Source organism: Pomacea canaliculata, linkage group LG13 (assembly GCF_003073045.1).
Source record: "Pomacea canaliculata isolate SZHN2017 linkage group LG13, ASM307304v1, whole genome shotgun sequence".
Taxonomy (NCBI): domain Eukaryota; kingdom Metazoa; phylum Mollusca; class Gastropoda; order Architaenioglossa; family Ampullariidae; genus Pomacea; species Pomacea canaliculata.
In genome coordinates, this window is record NC_037602.1 from 3,775,187 (window position 1) to 3,790,416 (window position 15,230).

Sequence of the window (15,230 nt, forward strand, 5' to 3'; positions counted from 1 at the left end):
AGGGTGTTGAGAGTAGCCTCCCTTTGGCGACTGTTCAAAATGGAAGCCGCTGTGGCGGCGCAGACGGGCAACTCCGATGGTGATGCATTTCATACAATAAACGAAAAGGGTGCAGTTCCACAAGAACTTGGAGATGAAGAAAGCATCATTGATGTCCTGAAAACTCGCAATTGTCTTGTTGGACAAAAACACGATCTTTCTATTGCACTTGCAGCAGGTTTGCCCGACAAGATTGTTATTCTCATTCTGATTACAACCATGCAGTGAACGATTAATTTGCTTAACTCAGGGACGATTATTATAAAAGTACAAGGCGAAGCATAATAACTTGCAGATTAACACGCGGTTAAAATTTTTTCTAGATTTTCTTTTTAAAATCTGGTAGATAGACTATTGTGTGAGAGTAGATTTTGGTATAAACCATTGGCAATTGTATCCTTACCGTAAAATGCAAAGCGTTTTTAAACCTCTGGTTAAAAATGTTAAGGGTTTTCAGACCCTCAGATAAAATATTTGGGGTTTTTATCAAATAGTCTCAGTATAAGTACATATCAATAATCTTAGATCGCTGATGTTGAGAAATGCTTTAACTGTTATAATATTAGTACCATATTTAGACATGTAAAACTTAGATTTTGTAAGAAATAGAAACGAAATACCCCTTTTTTGTGTCTGGTTTACCTAAAATATCTTATGCGATGAGACCTGAGATCCAAACTTTTTATTTTTTGCCTCGATTGTTTACATTATCTACCCTCCTGAGTAGACTTTGTTGTCGTTGTTGCTGGATCTGAACTTTATTACTTAATTATAATAATTAAACATTATGAGAAATGAAAGTGCGTGTGCATGTAAGAGAAAGAGGTAGAGAGAGGGAAAAGATTAAAGCAGCAAAAGTGGACTGATAGTCTTGTAAATAAGCCGTATACTATTATATAAAGAGAGATAATTAATTGGAATTTTATAGGCACATAAATGCCTGATATATTGTAATTACAAAATGTGTATTTTTGCACTTTTTTTTAGATCAAACAGATATTGATGAAGATAATGATGTGGAAGAACTTCAGAAAAGGTATTTTTTTTATGTACCTCCAGACAAACACACATATACACACTTACAAAGTGTAGATGTGCATTGAAAAAGCAAGAAACAAACAAGTGCTTGCTTGAGACTTTCATGCCTAATGGACTTACTTAACTCTATTAGTATGTCATCATCTTGGACCTCCTTATTAAAACAAATATTCTTATAAAAGAAAGAGTTCTAGATTGTGTAATTTGTGATAATTTTTAAGGAGCAATAATGCTGTGTTGGCTTTAATTTTTATTGTATGGTAGAATTAAAATAAGTAATTGTCTCAATAATATTTTAATACATCTTAATTATAGCTGTTATTGTTTCAATGTTGTCAGAATATCTGAGCTGCAGAGGGAGCTCCTGAAAGTGTCTGCTGATCTATCCATCAGAGAGATAGTCCTCAGAAAGTGTGTATTTCTTGCATTTAAGTTTTTAATTAAGATATTAATTTGTTTTAGTTATGCTAAAATTTGCAGTAATTTTATTGATGAAAGTAGCCTTCGTGTTTTAACCTATCTTACCACTTTAAATTGAAGAATAGGTAATATGATGCTGTTTGTTTCATGCATGACGAAGCTTTTTTAAAACTGAACCTATGAAATAGGCTACACAGTAGGTTATATTTAACTTATCATGGATTATATATGTATGGGGTTTTTTTGTGTGTGTTCAGAATGCAGTTTAGCCAGGCACTAAGTGACAAGCTGTTTGACGAGCCTTTACCATTATCCGATATCACAGTTAAAAATGGCAGCTCATCAGTGCCTGGAGAGGAAAGAAGGTGTGTCATGCTATGCAACTTATGTTTTATTTTCAGTTTTACAGGGCAAACTATGTGTCACTGCTTTAAAAACTGATATTAGATTTTATTCGTCTCTAACGCATAGGTTTCACTAACTGTGAATGTGAAAGTCATGTATGGCACCTAGTGATCTTGGCTAGTGCCATCCTGGCTGGTTCTTTTCCACAGGCTGCTGTTGGAGATTTTTTCCAGGCCATCTTATTCCCAGAATATGGCATAGGTAAAGGTCTTGAGTTTGTAGCTGATGGTGTTAGTCACTCTCCAGGTTTCAGAATCATACGGTAGGATAGCTTTCATATTGTTGTTGAAGATGTGGGTCTTACTGCAGAAGGATAATGTTTGGGAGTTGCAAATAGGCCATAATCTTTTTAAAGCATGCCTGGCCTTGTTGATGCAGCTTTTGATGTCATCATCCACTCCACCATCCTTGTTGACAATGCTCCCCAGACACATAAAGCAATCTGTTTTTTAGGATGTTCTCTCACTGAAATTAGATTAGAAGTTCCTGCTTGTTGATTCTCATCACTTCAGTCTTTCTTCTTCGCTGCTTCCACTGCTAGCTTACTCAGTTTAGTTTGTCCATGCTGCTGCCAATGAGATAGGAGACTAATGTCATCTGCAAAGTCCAGGTCCTCCCTCTGTTTGGTGAAAGTCCACTGGATACAGGTGTTGTTGTCTTGGGTCGTCTTGTGCATAATCCAATCAGATTCCATAATCAGGAAAATTGTTAGTGATAATATGCAAATACATAGTGTGGTGATGCTGTAAGTTTAGGCTCACATATCTTTTAAAAGTTATAGTGTTTTATAGAGTAGTGCAAGCAAACAGCTGACCTAGCTTATTGGTGCAGCTATGGGGAAGTGTTTTTTGTCTTGTAAGTCTTGCAGTTTCTGTATCGTAATGTTTTATGATAAAGGCCATCCAGTGGCGCAACAATTACCACCTATCACCAATACAATGAGGGTTGGCCATACCTGGTTTAGCTCTCGTCTGGGGCACGCAGTTCTTTCTCTGTATGTGGCATCTATTAGTTGATGGCTTGACTTAAAACACCAATACCCACACCTCCTTATTCCGCAATAAATTTTTTATGAAAGTAAAGTAACTGAAAAAGTTTTTGTTCCATAGATAGACAAATAGCTAGATAGATAATATTTATAAACTCTTAGCTATACGAATAGTTTATTTTGTTAGGCCTTTGGGCCCATTCAAAAGGATTGTCATGCAACATGTCACAATAGATACAGAGTGTTATTAGCGTAGAATAGCATCTCTTTTCTTTGCCGCTAAATATAAAAACTTGGCAAGATTGGACAGTATTGTTTCACTACTTATTGACTTATTTGTCTAGTGTAGTACATTGTCGGAATGAAATTTTTTCTCAGATCTTTCAGGCATGGACAACATAGTATAAAATGGAACTCATCCTCTTCATCAATTTGACACATAGGGCATATTTTACTTATATTATTGTCAGAATATCTTAAAGTATGTGTCATTATATCTGAAATACCAAATCGAATTCTCACTAATGCATTTCTGATGAAACTATTAACATCTAAACTCAAATACATCTCTCTGTGAGTCACAGATTTAATTGACTTATAGAAACTATACCTTTCACTGCTATTGATTATAAAATCCCATTCTTGCCAGTGACAATCAATCAATCTTTGTTTAAAACATTTTATAAAATTGCTTACTGATTCCACTCCTTGATTTAGCCAAACATGTCCAAAACCATATCTAAAAAGAAGTAACCTGATCTCAGATATCCAGTTTTGCTTTCCATTATTGTCTAATCGTTCTAACATTTTGTAAGCTCTCCATGGGAGTCTTTGTTGCTCCATCCTTGTTAATTTTATCCAATATCTGACACAGCTAGTTATCATGAGAGCAATTTCTCTCCCTTTCAAAAAGTTCAATTTTCTTTTGTCTGCCTTATTTTCAAAACACATCACCATATTTAACAATGAAACTTCATTGGCTGCGTGTCTCTAAGTGCATCAGATACTATGATCACCAATCTAGCTCTTAGCTATCTTTCTTCTCTCATCTTTAGTTACTCACCACATCACTTTTTCTGCTCTTGCACAGGTAGCTGTCTTCTCTGTCTTGGCCGCTTTAAACATCACTTCCATGGATTCTGTCCCTTGTACCATGGAGCTCGGCTTTGAAATTCTCTGCTCTTCAATCGAAAGTGCTAATTTTAATGTGTCTGTGTAGTCTTGTCTTGTTTGGCTAGACATGCCAGAGTTTTGCTTTTCATGCCTGAATAATGGATATTTATTGTCTTGCATGGCTTTCATGGCTGAACAAGCACATCTGGTATCTGTTGATTATAAATGTTCCTTATAAATATTATTATTAAAATAACAAAACGAACAAAATAATAAATCGATAACAAAAGTTTTGGAATACCTTTTATTTTAAACAGGAAGTTTGAAGCATTGGTCCAAGAACAGAGCTCACTGTCCAACACTATTCTAAGAAAACATGAGGTAAAATATAAAATTAAAGAATTTACTACAGACTGCCTTATTTTCTTTTCTTTTTACTATTTTGTATTTGTTTGTTCCCTTTTTTGGTCAAACTCTTTTGCTATCTTCTGTTTCCTTTCATCAGTTTTTTTCCCCATTACGGACAAACCATTTCATTACAGAATGCAGATGTATCTGTTTTTGACTTAATAATATTGTGTAACAAAGGAGCATAACTTTTGTTTTGATGCAGAGAGTCGAAGAATTGCAGAAGGAACTAGACAATGTGAGGAAACAGAATTTTGGTAAGTAGGAAGCTGGTGTATTTTGGCTCTATCAGGGATTGTCTTTATCACTCATTTACTTCAGTTTTGAAGCAGCGCTTTGAATATCGACATTGCCAAATAGATGTTGTTTCAGAATTTATTTCTTTGCATTTCACTAATATGGTTTCAGGTAAGATTTAACAGTTGTGGCAGGATAATTTAGCATTTAGTTTTTACAGTAAAGCCAGAAATATTTTTTTTCTTGGTGGTTAGGTGAACAAGAAACTCTGAAACAAAGAGTCAAACACCTAGCTTAAATTGAGTATGAAAAGTGTTTAGGTCATTGCATGCATGTATGTCTATTTTCTAATTCTATGCCATACGTCTTTTTCCATTTTCTAAATAGTGAAAGAGAAGGTTAAAGGTCGTCTATTTTTGTCTTATAATATTTGGAAAAGAAGATGTTAGAGTATACATATATCTCAGGCCCAGTTTTTTATTAGGGCAGTGCTGATCTCTTGTCCCTTGCTGGCTAAGCCTCCCGAATCCTCTAAAGAGCCATTTAACTGGTGAGAGTTTGTCAAATCAGCTGGTGTGCATATTTTTGAGTCTGGAGATAGTCCTCTCACCACTAAGTTTTCCTCTTCTGCTTTTCAAGTTGTAACACTTTTAACATGTGAATTATCATTTACATTTTGGAAACAAGTATATATGAAGGATTTGTAAAGTGTGAAGGATTTATTTGTGTTCTTGTAGTAAATACATGCTCTAAAGAATACTTGAAACAATTTGTAAAGCGAAAAATATTGATTACAGGTAACAGTTAAAGAATTCTTCCCTCACTATCAATAATTTTTAGAAATTTAGTTGCTTAATTGATAATGCTAGTCTAAGTTTTGTGCTTTTTTTGTTTTGTTTTGTTTGTAAATCTTTTTAAACATTTTAAGCTAATTGTGGTTTTAAATGAAGACACAAAACTTCTCAGTCTCTTTTTTGTGAAGAAAGAAAAAAAATTAGAAAAATAACAGTAATAATAATAAAATGAATACAAGACCAGTTGTCAGAAGGGAGAGTATAATTAAAAGAGAAAATAATCTGGAAATTTTCTTTACTCTAATTTCTGGTAACATGACTACCATAGCCTTCTATTATAATTCACCATATTGCTACAATAAGCAAGTTATAATTATTAAAAATAATTATGATATATATATATACGACAAAATCAATTTGCTATCACAAAAAATTAATAAACTTGATAAAAAAAAATCACATTTGTTTCAAGCTAATGACTATGCTATGTTCTGCATGTAGCTGAAATGTTAATTTCATGTCTACGTCAGGTTAACCCCCCATTTTCCTCAGAAATTTTCAAAAAATGATATATGAATTTCAGAACTAAAGAAGAAAAATCGTGGTCTTATGGAAATCATCACACAACATCGTAAAAGGCTTGAGACAGCCATGGATGATGTGAAAAGCAGTCCAGCTTGCTTAGGGTAAGTAAGCCTTGTTATTTCTCAGTTTGAGTCTTGGCTTATTAAGGATTATTCAGTGGTGTCTATCCTTCAAGCACACTAAGAAATTTTAATTTTTATTGGAACCAGACTAGCTATCAACTCATATGCATTAGTAGATTAAATTGTTTATTTTTAGGTCATAGATCTTATGTATATTTAACTGGTCACATGCACAAATTGTGATTGTGTAGGCACTTGCTTGCCAGTATTTTGTGTATTTTCTTCAGTTAATATTTCAATTAATTCTTCTTTACATGATGACGTCAGCATCTTACAAAAAAATCTTTTTTGTTGTAGATGATCAAATTTCGCTCATCTCAGAGCTGTACAAGATTTTAAAGTTTTAAGTAAACTGCTTTTTTTACTTTTGCCTTTGTTTGTTTGGGTTTGTTTTGTTTGTATGTATGTTTGCACTAATAAACAATTTAAAATTTTTCCCCTGAAACTGGTAATTGATACAGGCATATATGTTCTTTTTTAAATATTACAGGCTGAAAGAGGAGCTGGAAAATACTGTGGCCCGTATGAACATTGCCAAGTGCACTTTGCAGGCTCTTATTGTGGGAAGTGGTGTAAATTGGGCCCAGGACTCAGAGCTGGCAGAAACTGTGTTTTTGTGTGGGGAATCATTAAATCTGTGAATTTTTGAAGAGGATAAAAGATGCACAGAAATACTAAGTGAAGGACACCTGCACATGCACATGAATGGCTTGAATTAGTGGAATTGTAAGGAGTAAAAGATATGTTATATTTCGTGGTGATGTATATTACCCCTGTGTGTGTGATGCATACATGTGTGTACATATCTTAAAAAAAAAACAACAGAGAATATAATTATTTGTGGCTTTTGCTGGTATTATATGTTTTGCACCAGTAGTATATCTGAACTTTTGTGAATCTCCACATTTAACCTAAGGTCAGTACAAAGGATATAAATATGTTCATATTCTCTTTGACTACTTAATTGTCTGTAATTGTGCATTTTGTATATATAATTTAAATTTAATTTACATTTAAGTCATCACTGTAAAGTCTGCATACATCTTTATTATCATTGTAATTTTTAAGGTGGATTAAAAAAAAATAAAACAGAGCTAAGATTGTGAAATAGATCATTCGTTATGAAAGAATGTTTGACCAACTGATAGCAACTACCTTTACTCCATCATCAGATTAAAATGCAAGACTGGACAGAAGGAAATGGCTAGGTGGTTAGTTTTGATGCATTTACAATTTAAGTAATTTTTGTTTAATTCTTTTAAATGTGCACACTATCAGGAATTTTAATGTTTGCTGCTTAGCATTCACACAAGTATAAACCACAAAGAAGGAAACATTAGCGGTGATACTGAGATAACATTGTTTAAGCGCTTGAAGAATGCCTGTAGTAATAGCCTGGTCAAACCGGATGAGATTTTAAAACATGACAATATAGTATTTCTCATTCTATGTAATATGCATATGAATATGCCCATAGACTAGTACTGACATATAGGTTAACTAAGCACACACAATTAATTCGGACAGTAGGAAATTTTGTGTGGAGAATTAAGCAGGATTAGACACTATGCCATACATCTGAACTTCCCATCACAGCTAAGTGTGTCAAGTTCTGTTCTCTGAGCTCTGTGTGTGTTTGAAAGAGCAAGATAAATTGAAAAGTTAGATGAGATTGTGTAATCACTTCACATAGCTTTCAGTCTGCAGATATCACATTATCATACATTAAGAGATAGAATTCTGTAAATATGCCATATAGTAGAATTATTTATTATGCCAAGTCAAAATGACTAATACATGTGCTACAAAATAGCCACTAGCAGTATGCAAAGAGAAAGGTTAAAAAATGAATAGTATTCATTAAAAATAATGCAGTACAGTACATTTAATTGTATTTATCACTAAATAAATGGTTTTATATATGTAAATATGAGATTGACATTCAGTGAAAATAGGAGAATAAAAAATATTAGGATTAAAACAAACAGAAGAATTTACATCTGTTGAATTCTTGACTGCTGTAGGACGGAAGGTATATTCAAATATAAAAACTGTTAGAATCAATGAGTAATTGTGTTCATTTGGAAGTTATTTAAGAAATAAAATATGGGTGTACATTCATTGATGAGGGAACACTGATGATCTTTATAAACTTGGATTATTTTTATTTTTACTCTGTTTAAATAGTGGCTTTTCTCACCATTGTAAATATTTTGTAAGCAATATTGATTTATTATGTTTGGAAAACTTGGAAGTTTAATAACATGATCCATCTGTCAAGCAAAGAGATAAAGTAGATTTTTTATGAGAACAACTTCAATATTATCACTACTCATTATTATGTCTGTGACATTCAGTAAGTTGGATATAATTGTTACTTTCTATACTTGAATATTCCACAATGACATTGACAAACTAGTAGAAGTACACACTTAGGTCTGCATGCATGCAAACACATACACACTAGTGGTTTTATATTATGTGTACAAATATTCATATCACATTTCATATTTGTTGGTTTTTTTTTCTCCACTTTATATTCCAAAGCTAAGTTTATTATGGTGATTTGAACTATTGTTTTTCAATGCCGATGTAAAAACAGCTCTTATGAATGACTGGCACAAATTACTTAAAAATATGTTTCTGAACATAGGGCCATTTCTTTCTGCTGTGGCCACATACAATGCGACTTCCTAAACACAAAATATCTGGAATCTGTTGTGAGAATACGAACAAGGAGAAATCCTGTATCGCTGTTCTCTTTAAACTGTCGTCTTGGGAGATGTTTCATGATATGGATTGGTTGGTTTCCTCTGGCAGCTGATGTATTTGTCTGTGCAGATAGAAAAACAACACAACATTTAGCAGAGTTAGTAACTTAATTCTTGTGATAAAATAATGTGTTATCGCGACATCTTTCTCTTTTAACATTTTACTCACTTGTGTAAAGCTATTTTGATATGTATTCGATTCAAGTAAAATCAAGGCAGTCATTTGGGAATCAAATCTTTTAAAAAGCAAGGGCACACACAGTCGTTGCTCATCAATACCATCTTTTAGTTTCATTAGGTCAGCAATAACTATACTGCTGTCCTATGGGTCATTCGTCATTCACTCATTGACAAACATGTATTCATCCAGTGAAATGATTTGAATTTGGTGAGTGCTAGGTGGATTAATTTTTGCTTTGTGTGTAGAAATACTCTGCCAAGATTTTACCAGAAATTAAAATAATAGAGGAGTTTCTCAGCATTTAGTGTAGAAAACTTTGTATAGATTATGTGGTTGAAAAAGTGCCTTTAACATACATCACTATGAGAGTTTTGCATGAGTTGTTATGTGCATGGACTTGAACCTGTCTTAGCCATTTAGTTTTGCTTTTTAGCTGTGCAAACTTACACCATTTGTTGTAGAATTAATGTAAACAACTTACGTTGCTGTTTAATGACAGTCTTTTTTATTTATAGATTTCTTTTATAGTCACCAATATGTCAACATACATTGTACCCTGATGTGTGTGAAAGAGAAAGTGTGTGCAGGTTCGTAAGGGGAAGTGTAGTTAGATGTTAATGTAAGCGTGCATGCTTACTTTATAATCACACACAAGGACAGGAAAAAAACTATATCAACATGGGGACATTCAGACACACAACAGAGGGTAAATTTACACAAGCCAAAGATAGGAGAAGCATCATCTAGCTGGTACTGCCATCATTGTCAGACGCTTCGGAGACAGCTTGCCGAGCCTGTGTATCTTCAGAACACTGTCTTGACTCCCCGGTGACTTGTGGACCCTGCTGGGGCAGCTGCTGAGGGTTACCATCAGATTTGTTCACCTTGATATCAGCTGTTATCTTCTTTGCTTTGTTACCAATGTTCATTTCGACTGCAAACAAATCCAGAGGAGTACACGCATAACCGTGAAATGTAAGGGGGGGAAATTAATAGCAGCCAGACAGACTATTTACCCAGGATTGACAGAGCTAACCATGTGCCAGTGTAGCCTTCAAACCAGGCGCGATCCTCAGCGTTAGGAATGTTCCTCCTGCGAACAACTACCCTCACACAACACTGGACGTATCTCCATGAAAAATAACACACAGGCTGGTAGACGATAGACGGATTATATGTGTCGGAGGTCAGGCAAGTCCCCGCAACCTTGGTGGTGACAAGCTTATTGCCACATAGCAAGCGAATAATCAGAGAGCTATATAAATATAAGGGAAATATAATACAAATTTAAACTTATAACCGAAAATATATATATATACCTGGCACAGGTTCTTGCTTGCCTTCACTGATAATCGAGGCAGTGTTGACATCTACCTTGACGTTGGCCGTACCACAATTGTTGCAGAAGTTAAAGCGTTGTCCACCATTAGTTGCCATTATTAACCTGAGTAGCCTAAATTCGATAATAAATAAAGATAACACTGGCACATGTCATGTTACAGTAAGAAAACACGTAACACGCACATACCCAAGCATTTCAAGATTCTCGCAAACACACAAATGCATGCACCACACATAAAACCACTTGGACCAGATCATTATTTTTTTTTTTCTTTCTTTACCGACCATGCTACCCAAAGATGACATTTTCCGTACAGAGGTTTATCCTAACGAGAGTGCCCAAGAACTACTTCCTGGATCTCTCAGACACGAAAAGCTTATTCGACATTTTAAGAAAAGTTTTACGTTTTTAAAGTCTGTGAAAACGATGTTGGCGCATGGATGTGATGCGCCCTCTACCTCTCCCCACCAAAAGTAAACTATTTACAAAAATATTGGAATAACTATACCACATTTTCTTAGCTAAAAATTGAAACAATAAACCTAATTAGCTTAAAGGGATACTAAAGGGAAAATTAAACTGCTTAGAAACTCGTAAATAGTAGGATAAATTTGAATCTCGTCTATTTTCATGTCTGTTCATGTGGAAAAAGTTGAAGGTTTTCAGTAGAATGTTGTGTTTAATAAGAGAAATATCACGGGACTCTTTCGTCTGCGACGACGAAGTGTCGTTCTCCGTCACGTGACCCTATGACGTGTGGTTTCCATAGTGAAAACCACGCCTCGAGAATGTGCTGCATCCGACTGCCACGAAAAGATGGGAAAAGATACGACTTTGTCTTTTCATCAGTTTTCAAAAGACAGAGCCTTACAAAAAGAGTGGGTCGTACAATAACAAGGCTCGATCCCACACGTTTGGGAGCCCAGAGAGTGGGACATGTGCAAGCATTTTGTTGACGATCAGTGCTTTACTAGCCGGACCCGAATGTCCAAACAGTTAGGTTTGGCCTTCAAGGCACAGCTTCTGCCAGATGCAATTCCGACAATTTTTCAACACAATGAAATTGCTCGAAAAAGAAAGAAGGATTTATCTGACAGACGAGTTTCACTTGCCATCTTCATTTTATTACTTTTTGTTTTACCGTTGTATTGGTCATGATCACAAAACTCTTGACTATATTTATGATCGAGTCACGGACGTGGTCGCACGACATGAATACTTTACTACAAGCGTATCTTGTTTCGGCTATTAGAAGCCAGTACACTCATCAGAACTCAAAAAAGCATTAATTGTGTTCCTTACAAAAATTGGACCCAAAATACTTACTCTCTTTACTCACCCGATTTCGTACGCGGTCCTGTGAAAGAGTGAGTCAGAAGTTTAATCAGCACAAAGAGGAAGTGACTAGATCGGAGGGACCCGATGCTTTTTTTAGAATCCTTGTAGGGTTTATTATTGACTTGAACCCATCCCAGGCCTCAAATCATTTGCACTCACAGTCGTTTCTGAGAAAAGATATGCAAATAGGCTGAGAAGTGAATGATTAAAATTTTTCTTTTGAGGGATATATGTTGATATAATAAAGTTGAGTCGATATAATAAAGTTGAGTCTGTTTCCAGGTGTCATATGTTGAGCTGTGAAATAACTGTCTACTCAACATATATCTACACATGCACGGTGAGTATCCTCACCATTCACCTTCCAGTTCTACAAATATTATCCTGCAAAGAGGTCACCAACACGGACTGATGTCAGGATTGTACAGGCATTCGTTTATTTACGCTGTGCAGACCTCCACCGATGACAAAAAGGATAATATATGTTAATTATGCATATCGCAGCCTCACAATTCTGTCCTTCGATATTTAAATATCGAGAACGAAGAAGAGTATTTGCCCAAATGTAGGAAAATAGTACCTGGCACTGAGCTATTGTCTGCCCAATTCTAAACCACTTTCTCACCACCAAAGTCCCACCCTTTCACCACATCAATACCACCAGCCAGGCCCGAGGCAAAGGGCATGTGCGGGGCCCTCACGCCACGATCACACGGTTTTAGTTGGGATCTAAAGTCACATATCAATCAAAAGCGCGGGGCCCCTTGAAGCGCGGGGCCCTAGGCAGATGCCTCGTCCGCCTGCCCCTAAGCACGGCCCTGCCACCAGCAGGTGGTCTGCCTACTGCAACACCACTTTCTAACCACCGAAATTTCCATTCATGTGGGTTTCACTGCCACAGCGTTGATGATCAATGTTGCAGTTCAACTACCATCAGTCCTTCACACAGCATTATATCATTCACACAGCATCATATCAATCTCTACCACACTTAGAACACCAATACCAAGAAGCAAATGACAATTCAAAATGATTTATTCTTCTATATGGGGGCGATTCTGTCAGGCTTATTTTTATCTCTAACTTTTACTTTTGTAACTGGGATATTCTTGCTGAGGCAGCCCTGTAAACAGATGTCACATGCACAGCAAAAGTAGTCTGTCCGAGACGAGGTCCAAAAACCCTGTTCAGCTAATCCTCACTGCTTTGGTTCACTAACCGATGAACCACCAGACAGCCTGCTAGGGGAGCCAGAATCTGAAAAACAAATTGCCGACGGAAATAAACTTGTATGTGCAATATGAGGGATAAGGTTACCGTCCTCTTGCGATGAACTTATTATTATTTTCTGGATGTACTTTTTGTAAAATGGTGATATGAGGGCACGTCAAGACATCAGCATTCTAATTATTTAGGAACCATATATATTCCACATTACCATGAGTAGCTGTTCATTATATGGTAGGTGACTTAGCATCCACGTACTACATACCTAGACATTGCAGTGACTACATTGTGTAAACCTGTCTAAAACATCGTTTCTAAACACAACTTCTGGTACCTTTTTTACTGACAGATTCAGCAGTGATGCTCTATGATGAATTTCTTACTTTAACCACATGAAAATTCTCATGATTCTATCTAGATATGTCCCAAACATTCTCTATTCTCGCTGATTCTGCGCTCTCTAAAAGTAAATTATATCAGTCACTGTCCTTAGTGACAAAATATATATATTTCTAGATTGTTCTACGAAAAACCACTTGGAGAGTGAATAGAAGACATGTTGAACTTTCACAATCTGCTATAATCTCAAAATGGCTAAAAATTTACATCAATTGAAGGTAGGGTGTCTGGCATGAATACCACACGGACAAGAAAATTGGTTTTTATGTTAATTTCTCGTAGAGCCAGAAAATGAAGCTATGCAGAAAAAGAACACTATCTGAACTTGCGATAGTTTCAACCACTGCACCATTTGAGTTTAATGAATACTCCACAAACTTTAAAAAATAGTATCAGTTATGACCACTTACCAGTAGTTGAGTTAACGCCGATTTCGGCCTCCATCTCTGTCCCTGGCACTAATGAACCATTTACGTGCCACACTATTTATTTCCATTTCTGTTGCTTGTGGAAATATTCTCCTGACTGCATCTGTAATTTGAGAGAAAAAAAACTTCATAAAAAGAAAACAATCGTCAAAGCTCTATCCTCTGATATATGATAAATGAGAAAAAAGAAAGCCCCAAGAGAAACTATAACGTCTGTCTACCTTGCTGGGATAAACACCTCTGTATGTCTCCAAAATTCAGCAAACTACTGTGATTGTGAAGCAGTATTACCACTAAAATTTCCTATTTCTTATCACATTTCATTATCTATATGTTTTACAGTGGCACTGATAAAGAGCGAAACAATTTCAATATTATATGTTCACATCCTGAAAATATTTTCCACAAAGACAGTCAAGCAAACTCACCCATCATTACTCCTCGTACTTTGAGTGCAAGGAATCCTCCTTTTCCCTTGACTCCAGTGAAATTGTACTGAAGTGCAAGGGGAGTTGAGAATATTCTCTTCAATATGCTGCGTACCAAAGTAGCAACACTATCCCCCCCCCCTCCCAAATGCAGGAGAGATACTTCGTCTGAAAAGTAAGTAAAATGATACAATACTGAGATATGTGACCAAAAACTCATGTTAATGCATGCTGTCAAGACAATGTTATGACAGAATTAAGACACACTTAAACGATAGTTATGCAGCACTCTTGAAAAAAAAAACCCCACAGTAATATCTCTATTAAACAAACCTAAAGAAAATTGCTGCTGCTGCGAAACTTACTATTCTCCTTCTCATCATCTGATCCTCCAGATCGTTCTCCATCCTTTGCAGATCTTCCTCTGTCTTTAGAGGAAACGAAAAATTCTCAGATGCTGTTTCGCCCAAGTGTTGGTCATCATTGACCTGTTGTATAACCAGCAGCTGGTTCACCTTTTCCTGTAACTGTTGCTGCCCCGCCTTAAATTACATTCTAATGAACTTGAATGAGCTAAATATCTTACCAGTAGAATCATTTTCATGGACTGGTACAGCAGTCTCTGAAAGTAAAAATGTTTAAATTTCATCATCTTGCCATACATGATTAGTGCTTTGTAACTTCCACATGACAAAGGTTTCAAGCACTGCGAAAATGCTAGATAAAATTATGAACCATAAATGTGTAAGTGTAACACATGAAACCACACAAACCTTGACTTGTCAGGGATGCAGCATTTGATGCTGCCCCTTGCACAGGAAGCCTTAGTTGAAAACGCAAGTTTCCGCAGCTGCACTTCCTCAGAATGCCTTAAAGAGAAGGAGAGAGGAAGGGAGGAAAACACTAAGTGATAATGTCTGTACCTGAGGCAATATAAAGGTAATACACTGATAACCTATTTTGACTG

The 15,230-nt window shown here is 35.8% G+C and overlaps 2 protein-coding genes across 5 annotated transcripts; one reads left to right on the forward strand and one right to left on the reverse strand.

The window, feature by feature from the left end:
• The first annotated feature begins 7 nt into the window (after positions 1 to 7).
• On the forward strand, positions 8 to 8,245 carry LOC112553919. Its single transcript, XM_025221410.1, has 8 exons — positions 8 to 217; positions 1,027 to 1,075; positions 1,417 to 1,488; positions 1,755 to 1,862; positions 4,321 to 4,384; positions 4,617 to 4,668; positions 6,026 to 6,128; positions 6,640 to 8,245. Exons 1-8 carry the CDS (start codon positions 40 to 42, stop codon positions 6,788 to 6,790), a joined length of 777 nt encoding a protein of 258 aa, XP_025077195.1. The 5' UTR covers positions 8 to 39; the 3' UTR covers positions 6,791 to 8,245.
• LOC112553921 lies at positions 7,899 to 11,865 on the reverse strand. 4 transcript variants are annotated; one of them, XR_003097173.1, is made up of 4 exons: positions 11,783 to 11,865; positions 10,421 to 10,554; positions 9,818 to 10,035; positions 7,899 to 8,982 (listed from the first exon to the last, which is right to left on the reverse strand). XR_003097173.1 is itself a non-coding variant. In XM_025221411.1 (4 exons), exons 2-4 carry the CDS (start codon positions 10,536 to 10,538, stop codon positions 8,912 to 8,914), a joined length of 366 nt encoding a protein of 121 aa, XP_025077196.1. In that variant the 5' UTR covers positions 10,539 to 10,554; positions 11,783 to 11,865; the 3' UTR covers positions 7,899 to 8,911. The 4 variants fall into 4 exon arrangements, 3 of the variants coding, with proteins under 3 accessions (XP_025077196.1, XP_025077197.1, XP_025077198.1); XM_025221411.1 differs by having other exon boundaries at positions 9,859 to 10,035; XM_025221412.1 differs by having other exon boundaries at positions 9,859 to 10,035; positions 11,770 to 11,845.
• Between the last annotated feature and the right edge of the window lie 3,365 nt (positions 11,866 to 15,230).

Bases quoted from the DNA above. Each gene is read 5' to 3' on its own strand.
- LOC112553919 (XM_025221410.1), top strand. From the start codon at position 40: ATGGAAGCCGCTGTGGCGGCGCAGACGGGCAACTCCGATGGTGATGCA. The intron at 218-1,026 runs GTTTGCCCGACA...ACTTTTTTTTAG, and splicing joins TTCTATTGCACTTGCAGCAG to ATCAAACAGATATTGATGAA. The intron at 6,129-6,639 runs GTAAGTAAGCCT...TAAATATTACAG, and splicing joins AGCAGTCCAGCTTGCTTAGG to GCTGAAAGAGGAGCTGGAAA.
- LOC112553921 (XM_025221411.1), bottom strand. From the start codon at position 10,538: ATGGCAACTAATGGTGGACAACGCTTTAACTTCTGCAACAATTGTGGT. The intron at 10,036-10,420 runs GTATATATATAT...ATTTGTTTGCAG, and splicing joins CAAGCAAGAACCTGTGCCAG to TCGAAATGAACATTGGTAAC. The intron at 8,983-9,858 runs GCAGTACCAGCT...CTATCTGCACAG, and splicing joins CGAAGCGTCTGACAATGATG to ACAAATACATCAGCTGCCAG.